At 43.0% G+C, this 16,713-nt stretch overlaps 1 protein-coding gene across 2 annotated transcripts in view; it reads left to right on the top strand.

Annotated features, from left to right (window-relative positions):
• LAMB4 (laminin subunit beta 4) overlaps window positions 1–16,421 on the top strand; it is a 42,278-nt gene extending 25,857 nt beyond the window's left edge. Inside the window, exons 23-34 of one of the 2 annotated variants that reach the window (XM_086739960.1) lie at window positions 1,296–1,516; window positions 2,735–2,831; window positions 3,186–3,561; window positions 3,896–4,056; window positions 7,165–7,370; window positions 8,247–8,450; window positions 10,399–10,537; window positions 12,358–12,565; window positions 13,179–13,317; window positions 13,576–13,752; window positions 14,762–14,915; window positions 16,282–16,421. In XM_086739960.1, coding sequence (XP_086596086.1) covers window positions 1,296–1,516; window positions 2,735–2,831; window positions 3,186–3,561; window positions 3,896–4,056; window positions 7,165–7,370; window positions 8,247–8,450; window positions 10,399–10,537; window positions 12,358–12,565; window positions 13,179–13,317; window positions 13,576–13,752; window positions 14,762–14,915; window positions 16,282–16,421 — 2,222 coding nt within the window. Of the gene's footprint in view, window positions 1–1,295; window positions 1,517–2,734; window positions 2,832–3,185; window positions 3,562–3,895; window positions 4,057–7,164; window positions 7,371–8,246; window positions 8,451–10,398; window positions 10,538–12,357; window positions 12,566–13,178; window positions 13,318–13,575; window positions 13,753–14,761; window positions 14,916–16,254 lie in introns of both variants that reach the window. The other variant, XM_086739959.1, reaches the window with a different exon arrangement.
• Window positions 16,422–16,713: the final 292 nt, after the last annotated feature.

The following is a 16,713-nucleotide window of genomic DNA, read 5'->3' as shown; positions in this document are numbered from 1 at the left end:
CAAATTTGGTGGCCTTCTAGGATGAGGTGGATAAGGGAAGAGCAACTGATGTCATCTACCTGGACTTGTGCAAAGCATTTGATGCTGTCGCACACAACATCCTTCTCTCTAAACTGACAAGACGTGAGTTTGATGGATGGACCACTCAGTGGATAGGGAACTGTCTGGATGACTGCACTCAGAGAGTGGTAGTCAACAGCTCAATGTCCAGGTGGAGACTGGTGACAAGTGGCATTCCTCAGGGATCTGTATTGAGCCCAGCCCTGTTCAACATCTTTGTCAGTGACATGGACAATGGGACAGAGTGCACCCTCAGCAAGTTCGCCGACGACACCAAGCTGTGCAGTGCCATCAACACGCTGGAGGGGAGGGATACCATCCAGAGGGACCTTGACAGGCTGGAGAGGTGGGCCCATGTCAACCTCATGGAGTTCAACCAGGCCAAGTGCAAGGTCCTGCACGTGGGTCGGGGCAATCCCAGGCATAAATACAGGCTAGGTGGAGAATGGATTGACAGCAGCCCTGTGGAGAAGGACTTGGGTGTGCTGGTGGATGAGAAGCTGGACATGAGCAGACAATGTGTGCTTGTAGTCCAGGAAGCCAACTGCATCCTGGGCTGCATCAAGAGGAGAGTGGCCAGCAGGTCGAGGGAGGTGATTCTCCCCCTCTACTCTGCTCTGGTGAGACCCCATGTGGAGTACTGTGTCCAGTTCTGGAGCCCCCAACATAGGAAGGACATGGACCTGTTGGAGAGGGTCCAGAGAAGGGCCACGAAGGTGATAGGAGGGCTGGAGCACCTCTCCTATGAGGACAGGCTGAGAGAGTTGGGGCTGTTCAGCCTGGAGAAGAGAAGGCCACAGGGAGACCTTATAGCGATCTTCCAGTACCTAAAGGGGGCCTACAGGAAAGATGGGGAGAAACTTTTCAGCAGGGCCTGTTGTGATAGGACAAGGGCTAATGGTTTTAAAATAGAGGGAGGTAGATTCAAACTAGACATCAGGAAAAAATTTTTACACTGAGGGTGGTGAAACGTTGAAACAGGTTGCCCAGAGGTGTGGTTGATGCCCCATCCCTGGAAACATTCAAGGCCAGGTTGGACCTGAGCAACCTGATCTGGTTGGAGATGTCCCTGCTCCTTGCAGGGGGGTTGAACTAGATGATTTTTAAAGGTCCCTTCCAACTATCCATGATTCTATGATTCTATAAACCTACAGCCTGTACTTTATATACAGCTCTGATTGTCCATCAACTGTCTATATTATCATCTGCTGTAGTAATTGTCCTTCTTTTTTCAGGGTGCACGTGCAATCCGGCAGGTGTTCCCCCTACCATGTGTCCGGGGGGGGATGCAGCCTGTCTGTGTGACCCAGCCACGGGAGCTTGCCCTTGCCTGCCCAATGTAGTGGGTGCAACATGCGACCAGTGTGCCTTGGGCTACTGGGACCTGTCCAGTGGAAAAGGATGTCAGATCTGTGACTGTGATCCAAAAAACTCCCAAAGCAACCAGTGCAACCAGGCAAGAAAATTACTCTGCTTTCTGGGAACTGGGGGTTGGTGTTTTGACATGGCATGGTGGGGACCCTCTTATAAATGAGGATGTTTTTTTGTTGTGCTCCCTGAAAACAAAAAGTCTTTGGGAGTTTGCTGTTGGTGTGATCACTCTCTGAGTCACTGTATCAGATAACGTTCTGATAACGTGGCTCTGCTTGTAAGCAATTTCTCTTTGCCTGCGTGTTTCTTTGTCAAGTGGATGTTAGAAATAGTTTATAAGAAAATGTCACATAGGAAAGAACTGCCTTGTAAGTACACATATAGGGAAGAAGAAGGTCCAGGCTTGGACCCAAGAGTGTTATGAGTATTTTTTAAAGTGTTTATTTTAATAAAGTAGCAGCTGTGGCCATTACATTAATCATGGCTCATCTATCAGACTGCTAGAGTACCTTTTCTCATCTTAAATTCCTGTGCACTATTTAGGACTAGAATGTAGGAAAAAATAAAACAGCATTTCAGAATAGAGAGGTGAAATTGTGGTGCCATGGAGTCAACAGTGATTTTGCTATTGACTTCAGAGCAGCAGGAGCTTATCCCAGGCTCTTGCTGATGTGCTTTCACATTTTCCTTTCCATATGCTTTCTGTTTGTTCCAGTTTATTTAGTGAATTTATTATTTTTACTATCAAATATAGCTCTTAACCTCAAAGAACCACTACTGCTTTTCTGAGCTGTAACAATTGTCAGAGCTGTAATTCCCTGCAGTTTAATTTAATAGCTGAATTCCAAAATATATTTTCTAGGGCAATGTTCATAATATACCCTTGAGGTTTTCAGTTACAGTTAATATATCATGTAGTTAAAAGTTGAAATGTTAAGATGAGTACTTTGCTCCAGCAAAAATAATAAATTAATCTATTTTGCAAAGGAAAATAATGCTCTCTCAGATCATAGTCAGAGGATGAGTTCTGAAAGAGCATCTGTAGACTGGAACATACCAAATCTTTCATGTTAGTAAAGCCACCTTTCAAAGTCTGTTTTGTTTTCACAGCCTTCAGGAGGAAGATGGGCAGGGTGGGCTGATATTGTATAAACCACGGTGCTCAAAGGTCATGTGCAAGCAGTGTCACTGCAGTCCCCCCACAGCGATATGACATAAGTCACAGGGAGAAAAAGAAACCCCGTAAATAATGTATATCCAGCCATATGACTCTGCAGGAAGCTATTTAATTCTGTCTTTACAGCTAACAGGCCAGTGTCCATGTAAGCTAGGTTACAGCGGAAGATGTTGCAATGAATGTGACGAAAACTACTTTGGCAATCCCCAGAAGCATTGCATTTGTAAGTATTACTAAGTGGGGACAACTGAATTAGAAACTGCCTCAAAAGAAATGTTTACCATTTATATTCATGGGGGAGACAGGACATACATCTAGAGAAGCAGGCTTTCATACCGTTGTGTGTATAAGATGGATAGAAGTGTTTATATTATTTATCTATATTGTTCCTTCTATGGTTATGACAGGACCATGGAATTTAGAGATGAGGAAGAGCCATTAGCCAGGCAGTCCACTTTGCTCAAGCTCAAGCATCGGTTTGCTTTTGTTGTCCTGAAATGCACGATTGCAGCTTTTGCATGCATTAATCCCACAGAAAAGGAACAACTGGATGTAACTTGCTGTCTCTTTCTTGCAGTGTGTGAGTGTAACCCGAAGGGAACCACCCAGCCCAAGTGTGACAAAGCCACTGGTGCGTGTAACTGTCGCGCTGGCGTCACCGGCCGGTTCTGTGACCAGTGTGGCCGTGGCTTTGAGAAAGACTTTCCCTCTTGCCATCAGTGTCACCTTTGTTTTGATCAGTGGGACACTGAAATTACTGCTCTCGCTCGGACTGTTCAGGGGTTAATGAGGTTTGCTGCAAATCTCGAAGATAAAGGAGGACGAATGCCCAGCTGTGACATGCGCTTCAAAGCCTTTGAAGATGCCATTTTTGAAATTGAACGAATTTTGAGACATCCTGTTCTTTCACTGGAGGCCCTCTCTGGCATCAAGGATTTTCAAGGCTATATTCAGTAAGGACTCTGCTGCTCCTGAAAAAATCCCGTGGCTGAGAAAGCAGTCTTTCCCCAGGCTCCACCAGCCATCCCTACACATCAAGTTCAGCTTCTGATCAGCACACAGATGCTGGACCACTAAGTCACTGTTTTCAATAGATCTGTGAACAAAATAATCCTTATATATATTATCTGTCCCTCACGGGCATATACTTAAATGCTGGAATTTTCCAGTTAATCATAAGGGTTTTCTGAATAAGCCATTACAAATAAATGTTTCTGTTCATGTATCTCTGTTCTAGTTTAAGAACAATCCAGTCTGACTTGTGCATAACTACCATTTCCCTTTCAGACAAAAAGCTGCACAAATGGATCCCCTTCATAGTATGCTGTATGAGTTTCCTGACCTTAATAAGAACATAGAAGACATTGGGGAAGAAGCTGACCTAGTGTATGAACTTCTACAACAGAAAATATATCTGCATCAGAGTTTTCATTACTTGAACCTCAAAGGTAGGGCAGCCAGCAATTAACTGAAATATACAAACATTTTCCATGAAATTTCAGAATATTTTTCTCATTTTCATGTTGAACCATACAACATTTCAAAGATCCCTAGATCTTAGCTTCCTACAGTCTATACTGACTTTCCAAACTGCTTTTTATACTAAAATACCATGATTTATAGCATCCTTGATTTGAGATGCATGTGCCAGGGTCACGTCAGTCTCCTGAATCCTGATGTTTACATCAGGATTTAAAAGCCACCCAGTTTCACAGTATAGACTCACAAATCATACAGTAGAACAGCAAAGGACTTTTCCCCCACTTCTGACTCCTCTTGCTCTTAGTAATACTTAAAGAATGTTGTACAGCAATGGTTTGTTTAATTAAAGCAGAGAGTCATAGTGCAACTTCTTAGTGTTCCCATGGGAAAATACATTACTTTATGTGGCAAAGAACTAGCTTTCCATCATCAAAAAATGTGAAGTCAGAACTGAGTTCCTTGGCATTTTTGAAAGAATTACACTCTCTGTGCTTGAGCTAAGTATAGTCTCCATCAGCTGCTAATAGCAGTAATGACAATGTCACAGACTGATTTCTGGGGAATAACGGGGACGTGTCAGTCGGGGACCCTGAAGAGATGCTAGATCACCCACAGTGGCAGGAGATGGTCAGCAGTATACTCTCCAAAGAGCTGCCAAGATACAGCAGCAAAGTTACAAACCCCCAGAAGATAAGGCGCGCGCTGCAGAAGACACAAGCTACAGGCAATGCACTCCCATTTACAGTTCCTTTGTGTTCTGCTAGGGTGAGAACAAGATTGACCTAGACAAAATCGAAAAAAAAGAAGGAAAAGTCAACAGAATACAAAGCTGAGGGAAAGGAAGAGGGAAAGAGAGGGATCAACTAAGATTTAGGGCTCTCTCGCTCTGTTGTACTTGGCAGTGCCCCCAGGGCTGGGTCTTCCGCTCAGGTCCCGATGCGAGCGGTCAGCACAGCTCTCCCAGGCTCTGCTTCCCAATTCAACTGAGTCTTGTGCAGACTCTGAGAAAGGCAGGAAGGCAAAGAAACAATAAATCCCAGGGAGGTCAGTGGATGCACAGCTGAAGCATCCGTGGTGCTCTCTGGTCACATTCCAAACCCACTTCGTCTTTTGACCTCAGGAGATGGATAAACAGCCCTATAAAAAGCACACGGGGGTGTGGGGAGGGGAAGACCTTGAATTTAAGCTGGATTTCTGGTCAAGGCCACAAATATTCTTTGGTCCTGCTACTAAGTGTCTAATAGCACGGAAATAACATTTCCCTCAAGGTAATCAGCTTCTCTGATATCCAGGAGAAAGGCTGGCTCCCTCACCCCATCTTCATTTTGGGAACAACAGCACAGCCTAGGTATGGCTCTGTCTGCTTTTTCCTCTCTCTTTTTTTGCTGGGGTGGAGCAGGATGTGGCCACGTACACCATCTGGGACACATTTGGCACTTGTGCCCTAGATACACGTGGTGAATGGGCTCCTACCTACCTCTCATAGCAGAGGATCAGGACTCAGAGGCTTCCTCACAGGTGTACATTCAGCCAGCTGACCTGGAAATGTCAACATCTAATGATGAATTAAAATCACTGGAAAAAACAAGACACAAGTATCCTTAAAATAATGTTTGCAGTTTATGAGATCTCATTAAATTACAGCTTTCCATCTTGGCCCCAGCTTTGCAGCCACTGTGGTGTGGTAATGCAGCGAGTACAGCTTCCTAGGCTGTTAATCAAGCCTCGGCAAAGATGCTGAGTTTAACGTAAAGGAACTGGGAAGCTCTAGAGCTCCATCCCAAAACAAGCATGAAAAATGCATTTGGGCCACTTAATGAAGAGCTGAACCGCTGTAAAGTATTCCTGAGATGGAATTGCTGCATAGAAAACAATCTCTGGCTTAAATACGGAGTTACAGCAGCCTCTTGCCAGGTATTTTGTATTAGCTAACTTTAAACTGTACGTTGTTTCTAGGAGTTACAAGATAAAATAAATAGCCCTGGTTCCACATGATAACTAAACACTGTGCAGCTTCAAAGCAAGGCCAAGGGTTTTAGGGCCTGAGTCAAAGCACACAGGACTTGACGAGTCCTTGTCATTGATTTCAGCTAGTAACTGAGTCAGTTACCAGCACGAAGAGGGATGTTAATCAATGACGTCTGATGCGTTTTCACTGCTGACACATCAGTTCTGGCTCATTGCACATACTTCTCCCTTGGGATATGGGGACAACGTTGGGTTCTCTGGAGACCTGGGAAGCCTCAACAGCTGCAGCTTTAAATTGTGTTTCGCAAAAGGCCTGACTCCTCTCCTTAGGCCATTAATCTGAAAAAAAAAAAAAGTAATATTCCTCAGCCCTTTTGAGTCTGCTTAAGGGAAAGCTTGCACTAAGCAAACAAGAAAGACTCTTGCTGGAAAGTATTTTCTGCCTGGCCTACAAGCTTATCATGGAAATGTTCGGGTTTTTTTTTAATGCATCAACCTTGAAATTGGATTTTTCAGAGCCAAAGAAAACTCATAAATTCCCATTTGTAATCTCAATTTAGCAGACCATTTAACTTTTGGGTGCTATGCTGAACAGAGAGGACAAATGCTTTCCTGACTCATAATCAGAGAACTGATCATTTCATATGTTTTACAACTGGCAGAAACAATTCTGCCTAAACTTCAAAACCGTACAAATGACAGGAGCTTTATCAAATCAACAATGGCAGCAATGCGTGAGCTACTGATGAAAGCAAATCAGTAGCAGTTTGTGTCATTAATGGAATCCCCTTCATACTTTTTAACCTTCCATTGACTTCTCATACACCTTGGACCCTGAAAAATGACACGGGATCCACTGTATTGGCATTTCTTTTAGCAGGTTTTATGAGTATCAGTAACTATTCCTCTTTGGTCACTGTCTGAGTAAAGGATTAAAAAGCTTGACTGAGGAAATGACAGCTCCTGTCCCTCCCTGCTGTCCCAAATCAAACACCAGCGACAACAGAGTGACCTGTCGCTCACCATTTGTCCAGAATTCAAGTAAATACATGAAATAAATGCAACCACAATACAGTTGGTACAAAACCCTCTTTTTGTTGCTACAGAGGCCATCAGCAACATTACCAAACACTTTGAAGTATCACTGCTGGCAGAGCAGGAGACCAGCAGGACCATCCCTATTGTGAGGTACTCAGAGTACACCAGGAACCATGTGCTTGCTACACTGGACCATCAGGCCTTGAAAGCAAGCAATGTGCTGGAACAGCTCAAGGCGATTAAGAGCCCTGACATCCAAAACTTGAATGAAAAGGTAGGCGCTGTGAATTTGGAATGCGAGCTAAATTAAAATATCTTTTTTTTGATGCTATTAGTACGTTTTCTTTTAAAAAGGTGCTTACATGCATTTTTAAATCTGGAGAACGACACTTCCCTGGCACAGACATGCAGTCACGTCAGAAACAGCTGCACTTCTCAGCTGTGGTTACTACCACCCTTCTGGAAGCCATTGCTCCCAGGGCAGACCCAGCACAAGGAACTATTTAAGTACTCTCTAGTCACAACAGGACGTCAGTGTAAATTCAGAAAGATTAACTCCAACCTCCAACATCATTAACTTAAACTAAGCAGGGCAGCTTTGCCCTGGAGCGGGTGGGGAGTGCTCACATATCCTTTGCATCACCCATGGGAGAGGAAGGGATTTCTGTCCTTCTGCGGGTCAGCCATGAATACCTGACAGCACCTTCAGCCAGTCCTGCCGCATCTGGAAGAGGTCATCCATCTAGGCCTTTAGTCTCAACATCTGTGTCAATTTATATGGAGGGCTAGGCATGGTGGCATGTTGTGAGAGATGTGATCTGGATCCTTTAGAACAAGGCGTTGGTCCATGGCTGGGGAACAGTTTCAGCCCTTTTGCCGTAGAGGAGTGAGACAGGGGTCTTAGTGCAACATGTGGAGCCCAACAAATGCCTCCTGCAAGGATGCTCAGAGCCATGCTGTTGCATCCTTCAAGTCAAGGGAGGGGGACCTTTAACTGGCAGTGACATCTTTGGAGAGACCAGACCACCATCTCTTTGGGAAAATCCCATCCTATGTTCAGTGTTTATATGATGTCAAACATCTTCCTTCCCCTAGGAATGTATCTCAGGCCCCCAGAAGAGTCCTGACATAAGCATCTTCCTTATTGCAGATCTGTGGTTTGCCAGGAGACCAACCCTGTGTCACAGCAGCCTGCGGGGGAGCTTTGTGCCGGGACAGTCATGGACTCAGGCAGTGTGGTGGCCCAAACTGCAGTGGAGCTCTTCCTTTCTCCACTGATGCCTTCAGGAGAGCTGAGGAGACTGCTGTGTTGCTAAACAACTTGACTACTCAGCTACAGGAACCTGAGAATCAGGTGCTGTATATCAAACCTACATTTGTTCAGTGAAATGGATGGAGGATGAGATTTGGGAGGTCACAAAGCTACAAAAACTCACTTGCTCCTTGGACAAAGAGCAGTGACATAGTGATGGACCCTGTCCCAACATCATAGAACTATCATGGTTCAGTACTGGGAGTATTACGTGTCAGTCCCACCAAGAGTGGCTCTAGAAGAAGGCTCTATGCCTTCCGCTTCCTCACAGCTGCCAAGATCTCATGGGTCATGGTGCCCTGTGCCTGTGGAAGATGATGGCATCAGGCTAGCGTTGTCTGTATTTTTATTGGAAAAGACTGAAATGGCACCATTTGCCAGTAGCCTGAGTATGGCCCATGCCAATTGCAATGGGATTACTGCTGTGCATAGCATTAAGCTCTGCTTATACAACTTAATTACTCTTATGTTTGCCGTTAAATAATTTTTGCAGATCATTTCAAATCAAAGCTTTTCTGCCCCTGGTGACATTTCGAAGGCCATCAAGTAGTCAGCTGCACTGCACAGAGCAGTGAAAAATAACTCAGGCAATGTGTGGTCAATGCAAGATGTGCTTGGGAAATAGAACAGACAGATCCCAAAACATCAGTACGGACAGTTTGTTCTTATTAACAATCAGAGATGATGCCTGTTACAGTTATAGGCAAAACACATTTTCCAACAGAAATGTCATTCTGCTGTGGCTTTGTCCTGTCCCTGCAGGGTGCCTGGGCATCCATTTCCTCTTTTTAAAACGCACTCTGCATCACAGCTAACGGGTTTAGAAATGAGCAATCGGGACACATGCCTGGGGCCCCGGGACACAGAGGGGCAGCAGCAAAAGGCATCTCCTGAGGTGGTGAGTGCCAGGCTGCCGGCACATTGCCTCTGGTAGCTCTGTGATAATATGAGTGAAGTATTTAAAAATGTTTCAGAAGTAAAAACATCACAATTTTTATTGTTGCATGGGGAAACAGGAAATCTTTTCCCTCCACAGACCGCAGAGAGGTGGTACCTGTGCATTTAGGGCAAAGCAAAATACTGTAGGAATTTGATGATTAAATTATCAAGAACACTAATTTTAATGGCAAAATGTAACTTTTAAAGACAAGCTTTAAACTCTACCTCCTTATTTGTGTCCTCTTAAGTGTATTTTTAACAGCAAGTCCAATGTGAAAAGGCGAATGAAATCACCTGCCTTTCCCGTACTGAATCATAGAATCATAGAATGGTTAGGGTTGGAAGGGACCTTCAAAGGTCATCTAGTCCAACCCCCCTGCAAGGAGCAGGGACATCCCTGACTAGGTCAGGTTGCTCAGAGCCTCATCCAGCCTGGCCTTGAACGTTTCCAGAGATGGGGCCTCCACCACCTTTCTGGGCAACCTGTTCCAGTGTTCTATAACTCGCATCGTAAAAAATTTTTTCCTAATTTGTAATCTAAATCTACCCCCCTCTATTTTAAAACCATTACCTCTCATCCTATCGCAACAGGCCCTACTAAACAGCCTCTCCCCATCTTTCTTGTAGGCCCCCTTGAGGTACTGGAAGACCGCTATCAGGTCTCCCCAGAGCCTCCTCTTCCCCAGGCTGAACAGCCCCAACTCTCTCAGCCTCTCCTCATAAGAGAGGTGCTCCAGCCCTCACATGCCGCATTGCTGCAACAGAAAATAAGTTAGCACCTTCTTTTAGAAATAGAAGGAGCTGTATTTTAGCAGTGGTTGGAGAGAGAAAAAAAAATGCTTGATTTAGGCTTTTTCTGAGGCCAGATGAAGGCCATGATGTAGCAACTTCTGGAGTTGCCCAAAGGGGTCTTCAACTACTTTTCAAAGCCACGTCAAATGATTCCAGCGGAGCCTTGGATCAAAATTATTTTTGTGTCAGACCTCAACTTTCCAAGCAATGACAGATAACCTCCAGAAAATGGCACTATTATTTCTAATAATGTTTCCAGGTTGAAAGCATTAGAAAAATGGCAGAAGACAGCAAGTTGAAAGGCTCACATGGGCAACTGGAAAAGGCTAAGAATCAAATTGAAGTTGACAGAGAGATCACTAAGGAGTTCATCCAAAAAGTGAAAGACTTCTTGTTAGGTAAATATGCAAAGTTCTTTCTGACTCACATTAAGATATATTCCAGTATAATATAGCATAATAGATGGCCAGAAAATGATCTAGCCATACACACATGAAATTTCTGCCTACCTCCTGATCTGTGCAATCTTTTTCAATCTCTTTTTTCTAGTGTGTCTTTCTCCTAGGTGACAGTACTTTCTATTAATTTTCCAATAGATTTCTTAAGTTCCGATTGTCATCTTTTATTAATGTGCTTAATTTGAAGCATGCAAGTAATTCCCTCAGTTCCTGGTTTGTCTGAGTAAAGGACTACCAAGATAATTTCATACAATATATAATGATCAGGCATGTCCAATGCATCCTCAAATTGTGATTCCACCCCCTTCTTCCAGGCCCATAAATAGAGGCTCTCCATAGGGAGCGTGGGAATTAGGACACATACTGCTCCATAAAGCTGTAACTTGAGGAATCAAAGGATTCTGGTAGAACTTCACAACTCCCATAAAAAATAACAAAACAACCATATATACCCTAAAACTTTTCCCACCCTCACGATTGCAGAAAAATGCTGTAAGCAGCAGACCCTGAGTTTTTTTTTTTTACCAGATGCAGATCAAAGGAGTTCAAATGTGGTAGGATTTTTTAAATCTCTTGAATATAGCTGATCTCCTAAGTTTCTAAGGACTGCGTGTTGGCAGTCCTTTGGCATTCATACCTCTACACCCAAACGGGAACAAGGGCAGAGGGCAGAGGACTTGCTTTGTTTGGGAACATTTAAGTTATTTTATTGAGTCAGAAGATAAGCTCCATTTAAGTCCTTAAGATTCTCAGATTTTTATTTTATAGCAACTGAAAATTCCACCTTTGGCCCTTCTTTTATGTTTCTTAGTAGACATATGGAATTTACTAACAATTGCAAAAGCATTTTTTCATGAATTTTTGTTTTGTAAATTGCAGTTTAAGACCAGTAACAGCTGAGATGCCCGAGTTGCATTAAACCTGCTGTACTCTACATTGCCATGAATAGTCATTTTAGATGAATATTTCCACAGAAAGTAGCTCTCAGGAATGCATACTGTTTGCACAGTAAATGTCTTCTATTTAATTCTTGATGAGTTACTTTGGAGCACTAGCACAAACATTTAATATGTTTCAACTGTTTTATCACTCAAGGTCTTGTCTATAAAGGGAAGCCAGCAGAAAACAGAAGTGGTGATGAGACTTTGCAAGGCATTGACTACTCTAACTCTGTGCCTGTACCTCTTAGTAAAGAACCAGGACGAGCTGATTTGTAAGGGGAGATGTTAAAATACAATTTTTCCACTGTAAATTCCCATCCTATCTGAGTCTGACCCAAGTTTCCTCTGCACCTTAGGCTTTCTCATTAACCAGTGAAGAAACCACTTTCTCAATATTGTGGCGTCTCCAGGGAAGGGATTACACCCACTGGCTGGCTTGGAAAGCTCCATTCACACCCCAGTCTCTCCAGCACCTCTTTGATCTGGGGACCAAGGGAGAAATGGGCTCTGACACATCTCGCTGTGCCATGCACCGATTTAAAACCTTCCACAGACTCAGTTCTACATCAGAATTTTAATAACTCAGTTCAAAGTGGGTTCAAGTCCTCATCTTAGCCAGTTCTGACAACACCAACCACAGTACCTGGAAGCATAATATTAAATTACAAAATGTTGGAGATAATTCTCTTACCCCCTTGCTGTGCCTGTCAGCTTTATTTTCCCACATAACTCAAAGGGTAGAAAATCATAATGATCATTTACATTTTGCTAGCAGAAAAGAGCCGCTTCAGGATACCCTCAGCTCCATTTCTGTTGCAGATGAGAGCGTGCCTCCAGAAGACATCGAGAAGGTGGCAAATTATGTTCTGCAAATAAACCTTCCTCTGACTCCACGAGAGCTCACGGGCATGCTTGGCAAAATCAGGAGCGTTATGAACCACTGTGAGAAGTACAAACTGAATGCAAGTAAGAGAAACAGAAAAAGGGACGAAACTCAGATGCTGCTGGTGGAGGCACAAGAAGCTGAGTGAGTAGGGTGTTCTTGTACTGATGGGGCAACTCCAGTTGGGTTGGCACTGTGGACAGTAGGACTACTCCAGACCCTAGGCATTCTCTTAGTAACACTGGAGGGAAAGTTCAGATGACGGCAGATTTCAGCTTGCGATTCCCACAAGGCCTCTCCAGCAGGAACGAGCCATGACTGCTCGGGCTGCGGGATGGACACACTGCAAGGAGGCAGCTCCCACCAGCTCTTGGCTCCTCTGCCTGCTGAGTCAAAATGGCCAAAGTAGCTACTCACTTCCAGTTCGATTTAGTGGAGCATTGCATCTGGTTCACTGGGAGGTTTAAATATGGGCAAGAAAGAACCAAGAAGAATTGGGGAGGGAGAAAACACGTTCACCTGTGAGTCTTCCTTACTAGCAGTGCACCACCAGGCAGCCCACAGCATCCAACCTCAGCAGTCAGCTCACGTGCTCCCACACAAAGTCCCTTACTGAGGTTTTGCTTTGACAACCTACGAACCACAGTTTTAACATGTTGTTGGCCCTTCTGCATGTGAGCATGGGTGCATTTGAAACGTGTTCTTGCTTTGCTCTCCACACCACGATAGCACACACACTTCTATCTTTCCATTTTAGAAAAGCAGCTAAAGCTCTTCCACCTGTGGATAAAATTAATAATAAACTAAAAAATGTTGTGAAGTCCCAAGGACACTCAAAAAACATCTTCAAAAAGTTAAATGAAGACATACAAGACATCAGTACACAAATCTCACAGGTATGGTGTACATATTTTAATTATTTACTGCATACATTTTAGAAAAAGATACTTTATCTTCAAGTTTTCTTAATGTAAACTTAAATTAAAAAAAAAAACAACCAAAAACCAGAATGTGGTGCAGATATGACACCAATTCCATAATGTTTAAGGGTCTCTTCTTCTTAATCAGTTGATATTAATCTCCCTCATTACCATGCTCTGCAAACTGGATGGACGTTGCACAAGAAACCACAGCCTTCAATTGCTCTGTTTTAGGCTGAGAACCAAGTGAACAAGACAAATGATGAACTAAATGACATGTCAGCAAAACAGCCCGTGATGGAAGATGAAATTGCCATATTGCAGGCAAAAATGCTGATGAACAAGAATCAAGCTACAAAGGCAAAAGCAGAGGCAGAAGCAGCACACAAGCAAGCCCAGAATATGGATAATGTAAGCCTTCCTGTCACATGTTAAGGGAAAAAAAGATTCCCTCTATGTTAAATAGTATTTCTGATTCAGAAGTGTAATTGTGTTATTCAGCTTTTCTCAAAACCATTAACGTTTTCCTTATGCCATGCAGTGTAAAATGTCACAGGTTAAAAATAATTTCTTTTTTATTTTAAGGCTTCTGGCATATAAAACTTCTGCTCACTTGAATGAAAGAAAGCATACACATTTCTCTGGCTACTCTGTGACGTTTTTCCTTGCACTGTGTATAAGACTCATAGTCACTATGGGCACCAGTAAACACAACAGAACAAATCACAAAACCAGATATTTAAATACGTGAGTGATGGAAGCAGCCTGGCCATTCATCCCATGCCATTCTCCTTCAGAGAAAATTGCTGTGGGAGTTACTTGGAGTTTCTGGTTGGCTGGGTACTTTTCAGTATCTCCAGTTTTTGAGAACGCAGCTAGAAATTTGCTAAAATTGCAAGGAGAACCAGGCACGCCCAGCAAAAGCTTGGAGCATGACCAGGCTTTCAGGTTATAAGAAACCTAGCCAAAATCTAAACTGCAGCCTCAACAGCAACCTAAATCAGCAGGGAATGGATTAGCCAATAAATATTAATACAGCCAAAAATATATTTAAAAAAACATTGTTGCTACAGTTAATTCATTAAATTTTAATGAATTAACTGCAAAATGAGATTTACAGAAAAGTTCTATCCAAAGAAGTAAAAACAGCCTAAGTTTAAAACATCTTAAATCATATTTCTTTACATCCTCGCCCCTCCTTTAGATTGCTCCACTGGCAGTTTGTTTTAATTGATTTCTATCAGATTTTGCAAAGCATTGTTTGAGGTACACTCATTATAGTCTGGGGTTTATTTAAGAGAATGAGAGATTTAAAGTTTGATTCAAAGAGGATATTAAAAAAAAAAGTTCTAAAATCTCCTTTGGTACACCAGATGAATTATGAGATGCTCTTAAACTAAGTAACGGCATTTTGTTACAGGAATTTGCTGACATTAAAAGAAAGTACACCATTCTTCAAGAAAAGCTAAAAGCCCAAGGACCTCCAAAAGTAACACTAGAAAAAGTGAAGCAGCTGAAAGAAGAAGCAGAAAAACTGGCTGAAGAGACTGAAAAAAAAATTAAAAGAATAACAGGTGGTGTTCTCACTTCCATAATGAGCAATGAAAATTGTGACAGTTGTAAATTAAACTGAAGTCCTTGCCCACAGACACTAACAGACTAGGTTCACCTGAAATTACTTTTAAAACAATTTAACTGGCGAAAATCCCTGCTTGAAGCTACTCAAAACAGTTTAAAAGCAGTTGAATTGATTTGGCTTATGTTCTTTTTCTGACATGAATTGGTTGCTATAAGCAGAGTTTAAGAAGAGTCCACACAGGGACTTACAGTGATTTGATTCAGACAGTTTAAAAACAGCACAAGTGCAAATTCTGCATAAAACTTGGCTGCAGATTTAGCTGGAAGCCTTGATTTATGCACTTGCTTTGGACATTTGTACCTTAAATCTTTCCTCTGCACTCTGTCTTTTCTTACATTACCTGAGTGATGGCTTGTGTTACAGAGCTGCAGGGTAGCTATTTTCCATCATTCCATCTTGTTCCCCTTCAGACATTATCTCTGAGCAATGGCAGAACAAACCAGGTACAAATACTGGCTTGTGGAGAGTGAAACTGATGTGTCCTGGACCTGCAGGGCCGTGGCTGGGAGGCAGAGGGGTCACAGGCAGTGGAGACCACGGCTGCTGCAGCCGTACCAGCACCAGTCCTCACGCAGCCCCTCGGGTGGGTTCAGAGGGTCACCAAAAAGGAAGAGCACATCTCATGTAATTGCACACAGGGAACCTAATTCTGCTTGTAGCGAAGGTCTGGGCATTCCTGCTGGGAATCCTTGGGCCTAGGATCCTGCCAGGCTTATGTCCAAAAATACCATGTAACATCAGCAAAACTGAAGCAGAAACTCCATTTCAGGAGCAAATAGGATCCAAATAAATATTTCAAGCATATACCTTGAGGAGAAGCTTTAAGAGCATCCCAGTCACTCCAAGTGCCCAGATGATAAGCGCACTGGAAAAGGGCAGTGAATAATGTGACTAATTACCAGTATGTTTACATTGGTGTAGCTTCAGGGGAGCAGCAGAAAACGTTCCTGTAAGTGAGGGAGACCTAAGCCCATTACGCCTGAATTGTCTGGGCTTTACACACATGGGTGGACACACTGTTCCTGAGTGTTGCCATTTAAATAAACTCCTTTAAGAGCTCTGTGTCCTACCCCATCCTAGCTGATGGACAAAAGTACATGCTGAGAAATTAATTTCTTTAAGACTGTCACGTTTCTCTTGCTATCTGGAAGCCAGACTTTCCCCTCCAGTTGCATATATAACATTCCCCATTTGAAATGGGCTTATTGCCTCTAAAAATGCTGGGAAAATAAATGCTGTTAATCCTTGGATTTTACTTACATAACAAATATGAGCATCATTGTATGTCTCTACTCTTCCAGATTTGGAGAAGAAGCTTCAGGACCTGAATCAAACCAAACAAGACAAGGCAGAGCAACTAAGACAACTAGAGGAACAAGTGATAGCCATTAAAAATGAAATCATGGAGCAGGAAAGCAAGTATGCAACATGCAAAAGTTAGGGTCTGAACAGACCATCAGGTAAAATGCAACTGAAGTCTCTGTGCTTTTCACCTCCTGAGCTTCCTGGCATGGAGGGCTGTCCTCTGCAAATACATCTGAAGGTACCTCCAGTATTTTGGCACAGTGAATAATGTAATTTTCTCTTGGTTTTTTTTGTCCATTTGAGTTTATATGGAAATAAGAAATACCTTTTAATAAACCGGCTGATTAAGTAATGAGGATGTAGTCTTTGAGGGAGCTCTGTAATGCACTCCTGTGCACAGCTGAGGGCTTCTCACAGTAGGGGGTGGA

The sequence above is a fragment of the Chlamydotis macqueenii genome, chromosome 1, assembly GCF_036417535.1.
Source record: "Chlamydotis macqueenii isolate bChlMac1 chromosome 1, bChlMac1.mat, whole genome shotgun sequence".
In the NCBI taxonomy this organism is placed as follows: Eukaryota; Metazoa; Chordata; class Aves; order Otidiformes; family Otididae; genus Chlamydotis; species Chlamydotis macqueenii.
This window is presented reverse-complemented; position numbering and strand designations above follow the sequence as displayed.